This window comes from Chiloscyllium plagiosum, unplaced genomic scaffold, assembly GCF_037043375.1.
Source record: "Chiloscyllium plagiosum isolate Xiang-an unplaced genomic scaffold, Cpla_swu_hap1 HiC_scaffold_3, whole genome shotgun sequence".
Taxonomy (NCBI): Eukaryota; Metazoa; Chordata; class Chondrichthyes; order Orectolobiformes; family Hemiscylliidae; genus Chiloscyllium; species Chiloscyllium plagiosum.
Window position 1 is genome coordinate 135,302,623 of NW_028270141.1, and position 13,899 is coordinate 135,316,521.

The 13,899-nt window shown below is 42.1% G+C and overlaps 1 protein-coding gene across 10 annotated transcripts in view; it reads left to right on the forward strand.

The window, feature by feature from the left end:
* The window catches only part of rmdn2 (regulator of microtubule dynamics 2), a 415,905-nt gene that overhangs the window by 53,562 nt on the left and 348,444 nt on the right, over positions 1 to 13,899 (forward strand). For 9 of the 10 annotated variants that reach the window (XR_015754541.1, XR_015754542.1, XR_015754546.1 and 6 more), the window contains exons 2-3: positions 310 to 520; positions 9,318 to 9,420. The exons of the other annotated variant lie outside the window; for it this stretch is intronic. Coding sequence is in view for 5 of the 9 variants with exons in the window: in XM_043687200.2 (XP_043543135.2) it covers positions 310 to 520; positions 9,318 to 9,420 (314 nt within the window). In the remaining 4 variants the exon portion in view is untranslated. The remainder of the gene's footprint in view (positions 1 to 309; positions 521 to 9,317; positions 9,421 to 13,899) is intronic. 10 annotated transcript variants of the gene reach the window in all.

Here is a 13,899-nt window from a genome sequence, read left to right on the forward strand (position 1 = left end):
GTCATTTGACATTGTCTGTGTTACACATTTCAGACTGTTCGTTCTTGTGAAATAATCAAGTTTTTTTTAAAAACTCATTTGCTAGTTTCTGCAGTATAAAAGGTTTAAAAGGAATTTGTGTGAAAATAGTCCTGCTGCTAAACCTAAGAATCATTTAAAGGTCTTGTTCTTAGTATTCCAACATGAATAATTCTGACACTACACATTCTGCAGTCACATTTCGATTTATCATGTAAACCTGTGCAAGTTCAGAAATTAGAACCTGTTGCATACACATTCTAGTGAACCTGTAAACTCGTACATTTGCAGCTATATCACAGCACATACAGATACAGAAGAAGAATCTGAAGAGGAAAAGGTGATATGTTCAACAGTAAACACCACATTTGGATCTCCACTACAAGAAGACAGCCAGGCCAGGGAATTTAATGTCCTCATCCAGAAAGCAGATAACCTACATGATAATCCAGAACTGGATAAGGAAGAAGGATTCCAATTACTGTTAGGAAAAAAAGACCAGGTAGGTGCGAACTGTTATATATCTTCAGATATATTTTGTGCAAATATCATGTACTTTGAGTAAGATCTAATTCTAGGCAAATGTACAATTTAAGGTTAACTAAATATGAACTATGATTATACATAAAACTATTAAATGGAAAACAACGGGAGTGAAGTCGTAACTTTATAGCAAAGATTATGCTTTCAGATAATCATTGCAGTTGAGTAATACACTTATATGAAACATTTCAAACATTTTGACATGATTGGGGAGTGTTTAATTTAGATATGTGTGAGGTGATGCATTTTGGAAAGGCAAATCAGAGCATGGCTTATACACTTAGTGGTAAGGTCCTGGGGAGTGTTGCTGAACAAAGAGACCTTGGAGTGCAGGTTCATAGTTCCTGGACAGTGGAGTCACAGGTAGACAGGATAGTGAAGAAGGCATTTGGTATGCTTTCCTTTATTGATCAGTACACTAAGTATAGGAGATGGGAGATCTTGTTGCAGCTGTACAGGACATTGGTTAGTCCACTTTTGGAATACTAAAAGCAATTCTGGTCTTGCTGCTATAGGAAGGATATTGTGAAACTTGAAAGGTGAAAACAATGACTGCAGATGCTGGAAACCAGATTCCAGAATAGAGTGGTGCTGAAAAGGCACAGCATTTCAGGCAGCATTCGAGGAGCAGGAAAATCGACGTTTCGGGCAAAAGCCCTTCATCAGGAATACAGGCAGAGTGCCTGAAGAGTGGAGAGATAAATAAGTGGAGGGTGGGGATGTGGAGAAAATAGCATAGAATACAATAGGTAAGTGGGGATGGGGATGACGGTGATCGGTCAGGGAGGAGGGTAGGGGAAGGTAGCAAAGAGTACAGTGGGTGAATGGGGGTGGAATGAAGGTGATAGGTCAGAGAGGAGGGTGGAGTAGATAGGTGGAATGAAAGATAGGCAGGTAGGACAGGTCATGGGGAGGGTGCTGAGCTGGAAGTTTGGAACTGGGGTGAGGTGGGGAAGGGGAAATGAGGAAACTGGTGAAGTCCACATTGATGTCCTGGGTTGAAGTGTTCTGAGGCGGAAGATGAGGCGTTCTTCCTCCAGGCATCAGGTGGTGAGAGAGCGGCGGTGAAGGAGGCCCAGGACCTCCATGACCTCGGCAGAGTGGGAGGGGGATTTGAAATGTTGGGCCACAGGGCGGTGTGGTTGATTGGTGCAGGTGTCTCGGAGATGTTCCCTAAAGCGCTCTGCTAGGAGGCGCCCAGTCTCCCCAATGTAGAGGAGACCGAATCGGGAGTAACGGCTACAATATTGGTGGGTGTGCAGGTAAAACTTTGATGGATGTGGAAGACTCCTTTGGAGCCTTGGATGGAGGTGAGGGAGGAGGTGTGAGCGCGGGATTTGCAATTCCTGCGGTGGCAGAGGAAGGTGCCAGGACGGAAGGGTGGGTTGTTGAGGGGGTGTGGACCTGACCAGGTGGTCATGGAGGGAACGGTCTTTGCGGAAGGCGGAAAGGGGTGGGGAGGTAAATATAAGCCTGGTGGTGGGGTCCGTTTGGAGGTGGCGGAAATGTCGTCGGATGATTTGGTTTATGTGAAGGTTGGTAGGGTGGAAGGTGAGCACCGGGGGGTTCTGTCCTTGTTACGGTTGGAAGGGTGGGGTCTGAGGGCGGAGGTGCGGGATGTGGACGAGATGTGTTGGAGGGCATCTTTAACCACGTGGGAAGGGAGTTTGCGGTCTCTAAAGAAGGAGGCCATCTGGTGTGTTCTGTGGTGGAACTGGTCCTCCTGGGAGCAGATATGGCAGAGGCGGAGGAATTGGGAATACGGGATGGCATTTTTGCAGGAGGTAGGGTGGGAAGAAGTGTAATCCAGGTAGCTGTGGGAGTTGGTGGGTTTGTAAAAAAAAAAATGTCAGTGTCAAGTCGGTCGTCACTAATGGAGATGGAGACATCCAGGAAGGGAAGGGAGGTGTCAGAGATGGTCCAGGTAAATTTAAGGTCAGAGTGGAATGTGTTGGTGGAGTTGATGAATTGCTCAACCTCCTCGCGGGAGCACGAGGTGGCACCAATGCAGTCATCAATGTAGCAAAGGAAGAGGTGGGGAATGGTATGGAAGATGGACTGTTCTACGTAGCCAACAAAGCAACAGGCATAGCTGGGGCCCATACGGGTGCCCATGGCTACCCCTTTGGTCTGGAGGAAGTGGGAGGATTCGAAAGAGAAATTGTTAAGGGTGAGGACCAGTTCGGCCAAACGAATGAGAGTGTCAGTGGAAGGGTACTGTAGGGGATGTCGGGAGAGAAAGAAATGGAGGGCTTTGAGGCCCTGGTCATGGCGGATGGAGGTATAGAGGGATTGGATATCCATGGTGAAGAAGAGGCATTGGGGTGAGGAAACAGTAGTCTTGGAGGAGGTGGAGAGCATGGGTGGTGTCTTGAACGTATGTGGGGAGTTCCTGGACTAGGGTGAATAGGACAGCGTCGAGGTAGGTAGAGATGAGTTCAGTGGGGCAGGAGCTGGCTGAGACAATGGATCGGCCAGGGTGGTCATGCTTGTGGTTCTTGGGAAGGAGGTAGAACCGGGCAGTGCGGGGTTCCCGGACTATGATGTTGGAAGCTGTGGATGGGAGATCTCCGGAAGTGAAGAAGTTCTGTATGGTCTGGGAGATGATGGTTTGGTGACGGGGGGGTTGGGGTCATGGTCGAGGGGGCGGAAACTTGAAAGGGTTTAGAAAAGATTCACAAGGATGTTGGGGGTTGGACAGGTTGTATTATAGGGAGAGGCTAAATAGGTTGGGGCTATTTTCCCTAGAGTGCTAGAGGGTCAGGGATGACCTTATAAAGATGTATAAAATCATGAGGGACATGGATAGGGTGAATAGCCAAGGTTTGTTCCCTCGGGGTGAGGAGTCCAGAAGTAGAGGGCATAGGTTTAAGATGAGAGGGGAAAGATATGAAAGGGGCCCAAGGGTCAACTTTTTCATACAGAGTGTGGTGCATTTATCGATTGAGCTGCCAGAGGAAGTGGTGGAGACTGGTATAATTACAATATTTAAAAGTCATCTGGATAGGTATATGAATAGGAAGGATTTAGAGGGATAAATGCGAAATGCTAGCAAATGGGAGTACATTAATGTGGAATATTTGGTCCATGGATGAATGAGTGTTTCCACGTTGAAAACCTCTATGACTCTACAATTCATATGAAAATTGTTTGCATTTAAATTGTTAAATGTTAGTTGTTAGATGTTATAAATCCAGAAATGCACCTCAAACAATCTCACTCTCTCAATGTCCAGCTGGTATGCATCCATTGTCTGATCAAACAGATGAATGCCTGCTATCCTGTAAGCTGTCCTCATAGTTTTGCTCTGCAGCAGTTCACTACACCATTAGCATGGAACCATATGAAAAAAAACGGAAGTTAACTACTGAATGATGAGAACTATCCACTGACCCTCAGGTGCATGACACCAATACACAGAGCACACTTGTGGTGTCATGTGTATAATAGCAGCCATGATGCTGCACAGTGTGTCATAGAGTAGACCATTGACGTGTAAGCAAAGTTCTGTTGCCTGAGCGCACACTTTAAGGTCTCTCTGAAGGACTCTTAGGTGAGTGTAGGGTATCATGTGGTTTACTGTTTCTCTGTACACCTTCACCATTATGAGAACATTTTTCTTATCATACAATATTTGATGAGTAGATGAGGAATGGGTTGGAGATCCTGAAGAAAATGGCAGGATCAATTAGCACAGTCGCTCTTTTGACTGGCTGCCCTGCAACTCATCTCACCATGCCACCAATTCCTCACTCACCAACTTTCTTCTGATACTGACCATCTTGCATCCATTTGTCCATAGTGCTCAAATAAAAACCACCATGAAAATAACATTTCTTAAAAAAAATCCAATTATCCAGCCAAAAGTCATCAAACCTTGGAGCCTGTCTTCTGTATATCTTGGCTTCTCTTAGTGTCCCTAAACAGTGCTCGCCCACTGACTGCAACACTAGAAGAGGCTGCAGGACGGCTTTATGTAGTTCTGAACTTAGAAAGTTAGTCTTTGGACTGTATCACCTTTAAAGTAGTTGTACAGACTGGTTAGTTGACAAGTACTGGAAGGGCAGCGACAGAATGTTGAAATTGGTAGTACAAATGTTATTTCTTTTGAGAGAGAGATGCTAGCATAATATTGGAATGCCATGATCCTGCAAATTTTATAGTATACTAGTATCTGTGTCATTATGGGCAGAATAGTCTGTGTCAGACTATTTATGGGCAGCAAGCGTGAATTCAGTCTGGTTTCCTCACAGCACATAGACATAGAATAAGAATATAATGTAAAAGCTGTTATGATTTACATGGGTAACATGCTGGAAATCGAATTCAGCTATTGCCAGAGTTGTCATAACAGCAAAAGATTTTTTGTAAACTACGCAAACTCTCTGTCTTTCTTTTATATACACACACACACACACACACACACACACACACACACACACACACACACACACACACACACACACACACACACACACACACCCCTACAGACCCATATGCCCACACACACACTCCCACACTCTCACGCACCCTCTCACACTTATACCTCTTTACACTCATGCTCACACATCTACCTGTACACACATTGTCTCACAGGCACTCATAATCCCTGCCCCGCCCCACACACACATACACATATAAATTTGTGGGGTGAATTTGTACTTAGAAAATTACATTTTATTTTGCTCACAAACTCGATGAATCCGTGTGAGATTCTGTAAATCTGTTTTTTAGATTAGATTCAGTCTGACCATTGTGGTACAGACAGTCTCTCACAGAGCAGCTCACACCTTAAATGCATTGTGGGCCAACATGACACCAATTGTTAAAGTTGACTTGAGAATATAACTTTTAAAAAAGTTTTGGGATTTACATATGGAAGAACTGAAACCAACATGGTCATTCTAAAAGATGAGAGACTTAACAAATAACCTTTTTCAATATATAATTTCAGTTACATCACACTGTACACTTTTGCTATAAATTCTGTGTTTTACGATCTTATACTCCACAACCACCCTGATGAAGGAGCAGCTCTCTGAAAGCTAGTGCTATTTCTCATTTCAGTCCATAGATCTTTTTTGAAAATCACAAAATAAAAAGGCATAGTCTGTACAAAGGAAGAATTCTAGCAGGATGCAGTAATAGAATGGTTGCGAGACATGCGTACAAATCATTGAAGATGAATCAGCAAGTTGAGAAAGTGGAATAAAAGACGTGTAGAATGTTGGACATTATATAAAAAAAGAAGCATAGAATACAAAAGTAATAAAGTTGTGATCAACGTTTATGAAGTAATGCTTTAACCTCAACTGAAGTATAGCGTTCAATTCTGGCTACTAACCTTTAGGAAGCTGATGATAATGGCTTAGAAGTGATGCAGGAAAGATGAGAAGAATTGATTCAAGAATAGGAGAATCCAAAGTTCATTAGATAAACTGGGGTTGTTCTCCTTTAAAAATGGAAGATTCAGAGGAGATTTGACTGTCTAAATGCCAAAAGGTTTTGAACATATCAAAGTAGGTGGGGAGAAGCTGTTTTTGTTGATGGAAGAGTTTAGAACCAGATTTACAGTTATAGCAAAAAACCTAAAGATGACATGAAGAAAAACGTTTTTAAACATTTCGTGATTAAAAGTTGGAATATACTACCTGTGAATATTCCTCCACCACAGTTGTAGCTGTTGCAAGGGAATTGGACATACGCCTGCCAAGAAAAGAATTGCTCACTGAAGGGCAGGCAGTTGGATTAATTAAATTGCCCTTGCCAAGAACTGGCATAGACCGAAAGGGCAAAACTGGCTACTTTGATACTACAGTCAGTTCTGCTATAACACCGTTTCTTCAATGAGAATTGGCTATAACACAATTGAAGAATTTAAACAGTTATTTGTAGAATGCAAACTTTGCTTACCTGTATTGGCTATAAAATGGATTCCAGTCCCATTGGTTTAAATGGTACTGCTATTGCGCAATTTTCTTATTATGTGACATTGCACAGGAATGGAACTATCACATTCTATCAAAGCAGACTGTATTATGGCTCTGTCCTTCTTGATTGTGACTTCACGCTGTCTGACAGACCTGCCTTTGGACCAAGCATTTCTACCTGCACTTCCATCATCCTTTCCCTTTGTGCCATCTCATCAAGATCCACATGTGAGTCCTGTAGAGTTGAAACTTTCTGCGATTCCTAATCTCCACAGAAGTGTACATGCACTACTCTTTTGCCCTGCCCTGCCTTGTCCTGTCCTGATTGCAGACTGTTGATCTCTAGTGTCTCACCAAGTGCAGATTCTGCTAGTCTCCCAAGTGTGTGAAGAGTCTGCAGTGACCATATTCTTTTTCCTCATCAATGTCTACCCCTTATAATTTTCTTCTTTTTCTACCACTGCCTTGCTAGATGGTAATCCTATAGTATTTTCAAGGAGGAAGGTCCTAGAGTAGGGTTGTGGTGAGGAGAGGTAGGGAGCCAAGAGGTACAGTCTTTGATTATCTGGATCATACATGTCAGAATGGATTTTTAATGAGGGGTAGGTAGAATTAATTAATTTTAGCTTTTTTGCTGACCATACCCTTAGTCATGTCCTGTGAGGTCATTGAATCTATAAGAACATGAGAAGTATATGCTTGGATAAGCTAAAATCTGCTCCACTGTTTAATTAATCATTGCTTATTTTTAATTTCAATACTAACATTTATCTTTCTTGCCCTCCACCATATGTCAGAATTTTGCTTTTGCCTATTTTTTTGTTCTCCCTGTGTTCTATGAAACATTACAGTTCAAAATTTTCTCACTTCCAATGTAAGTATCATCACCTGAAATGATAGACCTGTTTATTTATTCACAGACACTGTTTGATCTTTGTCCATCCCATGTCCCCACAGAGTCTTTAGCTTGGAACTGCCTTTTTAAAATAAATTTTCAATCATAAGACCATAACAAACAGGAACAGGAGTCAGCTGTTTGATGACTTGACCTATTCAATAGGATCATGTCTCCTCCTGTCTACTTTCGTGCCCTTTCCCCATAACCTTTGATTGCGATTAATCAAGAATCTATCTATCTCAGCCTCAAACATATGCAAGGACCCTGCTCTCTCACCTTTCTGTGATAAGAACTTTCAAAGACTCTTAAATCCTTTGAGAGAAGAAGTTCCTCCTCATGTCAGTCTTAAATGTGTGCCCCTTAATTCTGAGACCATGCCCTCTGATCTTAGATTCTCCCATAAGGGGAAACATCTGTGAAGAATCTGCTATGTCTTAATGAAATCACCTCTCATTCTTCAAAATTCCAATGAATAGAATCCCCATTCGCTCAGAAGACACTCCCTCCGGTGACCTTCCAAGTGAATCTTCTCAGATCTACCTCCATTGGAATCATTCTCATGATTTGAATGCAGTCAACAATTCACAATTAGTTGGCTTTTTTTATGATGATTTTTCTAAATCACAGTTTTTTTTATTCCACATTATTTTCTTTCAGAAGAAATATATATGTGGTCATTGAATTGTTACTCCAAGTCTTTAGATTATTATTCCAATACCTGTAGAGAGAAGAACCTCAATTATTCGAATATCAATTATCCGAATTTCACATTATCCAAAGAAGATCTCAAAGTCCTGATAGAAACATTACATCAAAGAGATGTTTCAACACTGATCGTGTCTTTTGTTTACAATGATTAAAAATGAACCTGGTTTACTGAAATGCTGCTGAGAACAGTCCTGGACATCGATGGGAGCCCAGGCACCGTCTCCAAATGACTGACTGCCAGCCCTCTCTCTCCCCACACTTTCCCTGGAGTTCTACACAAAGGTGTACCCTTAACCCCCTCCACCCCAGATAATCTCTCCAACGTTGTTCTGTATAGGGCAAAGGTGGAACTTGTCAAAAAGTTGTAGTAAAAAGGTGTGTGTGTGCGCTATTTTGAGCCATCCCCCAAAGGCGGCAGCAGCAGTCTTACTGTTGGTGTCCAGTTCGGCTGCCCCGGCGGGGGCGGATGGAGGGGGGTGGGGGGTGCAGGGTGGGCGGTGGTGGCAGACGGGGCCTCATGGGGTCGGGGTGGGGTGGCCGGGTTGGATGGGGGCGGGGCAGACAGCATTGGAGAGCGCGGGCGGACGCGGACAGGAGCGGGGCTGAACAGAGTTGGGAGGGGCAGATGGGGGGTTGGCAGGGGCTCACATGCAGTGTGCTGCTGCCTAGTCTCCTGAACAGGGAGCAGATTTAGCGAGTGCTCGCTGTGTCAATCCCATTGAACTGATTTGGGGATGGGGGATGGGTGAGGAAGGCTTCAACAATGCTGCACGTCCCTTACACGCAAGGTGTGTGTGTGCTTGGAAACAAACCCTGAAACAGAGCAAGGAAAAATGAAATTTCAGGAAACCTCGAGGCTCAGAGGAGAGGCATTGAATCAATTAACCAAATAATCAATTAGCTGAATGAAATAGTGCCCACCCATCTCGTTTGGATAATCGAGATTCCTCTGTAACATAGTTTCTATGCTATGATATTGAATGGGCATCAACAGGATCTTTCTTTAATACCCAATGTGACGTTAAAATATTTTCATTTAATTATTGTAGTTCTTAATAAATTTCGACCATTTAATTTTATCATAAATCATACCAGGATTGACTCAGTGCATTTTTGTTCCTTACATTGCAGTTGTTTTCAAGAATTAATGAATGTACTATTTAATGGTAAAATGTAAGAGACATGACAGATGCACAATAAATACTGTTTATTGTTTCAAGTTTTGGGACCAAGTGGAATTTCTATGGCGATTAGCACGGGCATATGCTGATATGCATGACATAGCAGTGGATGTAGAAGACAAGAAAAACTATGCAGTAATTGGTAAGATGTGAATATAATGTTTGATTTTCCATGCTGTTTTATTTAAGACATAAAATGCACCCTGATAATTCAAAAGCAGTTGTTTTGTTGGCTTGTTAATTTTAAAAGTTGCAAACAAATGAAAGTTTGCTATTGTGTTTGAAAATATCTTACTATCTTCTAATCTGGTTTGAGATATAATGCTGATTAAGGCAGGAAAATTGTCTTTAAATTTGATTGCTGTGAAAGTTCTGTACGAAATGAGAAGGTTTCCCAACCTTATTTCTAACAGTCATGAATAAAAGGAATTAAAATAATTATAATTTAATAATTAATGGTTAATCTCATGTATAGAAGCCATTCCAGGTATGCTGTGGGCACTTAAAAAGTCAGAGCAGGATGGCAGGATTGCTATTCTAAAGCTCAGTTTATGGGATGATATTGGGACAAAATTGAATTGAAATGAACTTTTCACATCTTTTTTCATTACTTCTCAGGACTAAACTCAGACCTCATACTGGTGACGTGAAAAGTTTTTTTTTCTTTGTCTCCCTCTGCCTCTTTCTCTCTCTCCCCTTCCTCCTCAGTGGAGCGAGAAATAGTGTTTCAGTATGACCCTTCTTTGGCACCCTTTTTCCTCAGGACGCTTTCTCAGTGTTAAAAGATTTATAAGCGGCAATGACCATCAGTGCGTATCAATATTGACTAAGTTAGATGCAGAAAGAATGACTGTTCCAGTAATGGTGGGTGAAGTCTATACTGGAGAGGAACTGTATTTAATATCTCAACTGTGGGGTGAATCATTATGCTACAATTTTAAAAAGTCTCATCTAGTATGAAGCGATGGCAGAGAGGAGAATGCATTCAAGAATATCTTTATAAAAGACACTAACAACAATAACTTCAGTTGAGGTTAAACTGGAGGACGGTTAGCTGGAATCCATATTAGATGTTGGAACTTAGTTTTCTGGTGCAGATGCAAAGGTCAGGGTTGAATGGTCTATGTAGCATCTATATCTGTGCTACGTTCTTTCTACGTGCAGTGGACTGCCACCTCTGAATAACAGTTCAATTCCTAACTTTAGGCCTGATTCATAAAATCATATAGCACAGAAGACCATTCAACCCATTGTGCCTGTGACAGCTCCTTAGAAAAGCAATCCAATTGATTTTTTTTTCCCCAACATGCATTTGTAGAATTTCCTTCTGAAGGTTACTAATTAATTTTCTTGCATAAAATTCTTCATTCTCTGATTATCAACCCATGCTCATCTTGCTCCGTCTTTTATGCTTTTCACAAGCAATGGGACAAGATTCTCTTGAAGCAGCGGCTAGATGTCAATAGACAGATATTACTGATTGTTAAATGCTTTTTTAACACCACAACTCATCTCATTAGTATTTAATGTCCCATCTTGCCAAACAAGCTAGGTATCAGAAAAACCCGAGAAAGCCAAAACGATTGTTAGTGGATGCAGAACACCACTTGCTCAAAACTACATATTTGCTGGAAACTAAATACCAGTATCTCAGGGCACACTCCATGGGCACCAGTCACGTGCAACCCATGGCCACAGGCATTGGCATCTGACACACCAACCTTTAAGACCTCTTGTGGCACATCCCCAAACCAATTAAAAGACACATCTTTAATGCCATATTTCAGGCTGCACTGGCAGCAATCATTGTAAAGCTGCAACTAAGATCGCACATAACCCATGGACTGGACCATGTTGCTTATCTAGGCTTTTCACTTGCTCTCTTTGTGTTTACCTGAATGTTTACAGCATCCCTACCTTGTGTTGTCTTATATTGACCTCTCAGGCAGCGATAAAAGTGTCATATTACTACTGTTACTGCACTGTTTAGGGCAGGCATAAAGATAGGGAGTCAGGCATAATCCAAAGAGCAGGAGAATTGACATTTCGGGCAAAAGCCCTTCATCAGGAGGGCTGATTCCTGATGTAGGGCTTTTGCCCAGAACGTTGATTCCCCTGCTCCTCGGATACTATTGTATCTACTTTTTTTCTCTGTCAAAATACTGTACATTTCTCACATTAATCATCAAGTGTATGCCTGCTCACTAATCCAAGTCCTCCTTCAATGTGCAACTTTCTGATCAGAGGTGAGAATATCGTTAACTAGGTTAATGTGATACAATATTAAAAATCTCACAACACGTGATTTAGTCAAAAGGTTATTTCCCCTTGTGAGAGCGCCTTGGACTAGAGTGCGTAATCTGAGAATAAGGGGTCACAATTTAAGACAGAGAAGGAATTTCTTTTGAAAGCTGTGCATCTGTGGAATTCTTTACTACAAAGGGCTGTCGAGGCAGGGTCATTAAATATATTCAAAGTTGAGATAGATTTTTATTCAATAAGGGAATTGAGGGTTATGGGGAAAAGGCAAGAAAGTGAAAGTGAGGCTTATTATTATGGCGGTTCAGCCTTGATGGCTGAATGACTTACTTCTGCTCCTATATTCTTATGGTCCTAGATGCCGAAGGACTAAGTAGTCATCAGTGCACTGTGAATGCATTATATTTTATATACTGTAACACCTCGCACTTTAACAGCAACTAGCAGTCATTAAACCATAGCTGTTGAGAAGGATCTGAGCAGCAAGATCATGGGAATGCCATCACCTCCAAATTCCCCTGACTGAGGCATACATTTCTTTTTCTGTTGCTGAATCATAATCATGGAAGCACCTCCATAATAAAGACTGCAACAGTTCAAGAACAAGACCCACTATTGCCTTCTAATGCATGAATAAAAAGGTTTCAAACTAATCCTGTTATCCAGGAAGTGCCATTGTTGTGTCATAGACCCTTCATGTTTCATACGGAGCAATTCATGTACTTCCCCAGCCACCTCCCAAGCCCCTGCACATTCCACCTTTTCAGGTGTTTAGAATATGTACTAAAGTTTATGGCACAGAAGTAGGCCACTCTGTTTATTGTGTCTGTGTTGACTGAGAAACAACTTACCCAAATCAATTCCATTTTCAAGTATTTGGTCTATATTTCCAGAGGGTGTGGGACTTCACCTTAAAATGAGTTGAGGATTTCACCTCTATTATTCTTTCAGGCAGGGTTCCAAATCCATACCACTCTTGAGTAAAAAAACTTACCTCATCTTTTCTGATTCTTCTTCTAATTACTTTAAGTGTATTTCCCTCACTTATTGACCATTCGGCTGAGGGAACTGGTTTCTTCCCACACAGACTGGACATCTCATATCATAGAATCCCTACAGTGTGGAAGCAGGCCATTAGGCCCAACAAATCCACACTGACCCATTCCCCTGCCCTATTACTCTACATTTACCCCGACTAATGAATAACCCACATTTTTGATGAAGGGTTTATGTCTGAAACGTTGCATCTGCTGCTTCTCAGATGCTGCCTGACCTGCTGTGCTTTTCCAGTGCCACACTTTTGATTCTGATCACAGACCTCACTTTCTCCTAGTCATTATAACCTTACTGCAAAGCCTTTTCTAAGGATGCCTACCTTGAAGAAGATCTCCTTCTTCTTCCACAACGACCACAGTGAGTCTCTCTCACTACACCCCAGGTCATCTCCTCTACCACATTCCTGATGAAGGGCTTATGCCTGAAACAGCAACTCTCCTAATCCTTGGATGCTGCCTAACTTGCTGTGCTTTTCTAGTGCCACGCTTTGCCCTGAGTAGAATTGTAGAGATGTATGCATGGAAACAGACCCTTCGGTCAACTTGTCCATGCCGACCAGATATCCCAACCTGATCTAGTCCCATTTGCAAGCACTTGGCCCATATCCTCTACAACCTTCCTATTCATTTTACATGTTGCAATTGTACCAACCTCCACCACTTCCTCTGGCAGCTCATGCCATACAAGCACCATCCTCTGTGTGAAAAAGTTGCCCCTTCAGTCCTTTTATATCTTTACCCTCTCACCCTAAATGTATGCCCTCTAGTTCTGGACTCCCCCTATACCAGGGAAAAGACCTTGTCTATTTATCCTGTCCATGCCCTTCATGATTTTATAAACTTCTGTGAGGTCACCCCTCAACCTCCAACGTTCCAGGGAAAACCAGAATTGCACACAATATTCCAACAGTAGCCTAATCAATGACCTGTACAGCCGCAACATGACATCACAACTGCTGTACTCAATACTCTGACCAATAAAGGAAAGCATACCAAATGCCTTCTTCACTATCCTATCTACCTGCAACTCCATTTTCAAGAAGCTATGATTCTGCACTCCAAGGTCTCTCTGTTCAGCAGTACTCCCTAGGACCTTACCATTAAGGGTATAAATCAAACAAGGCATTGGTCAGAACACAGATGAAATACTGTAAATTCTTTTGGGGCCCTTTATCCAAGGACGGATATAATGGCAGAGGATACAGTCCAGAGTAGGTTCCCTAGACTAATCCCAGATATGGAGGGATTATATTATGAGAAGAGTTTGAGTAAGTTGGACCTGTATTTGTTGGAATTCAGAAGAATGA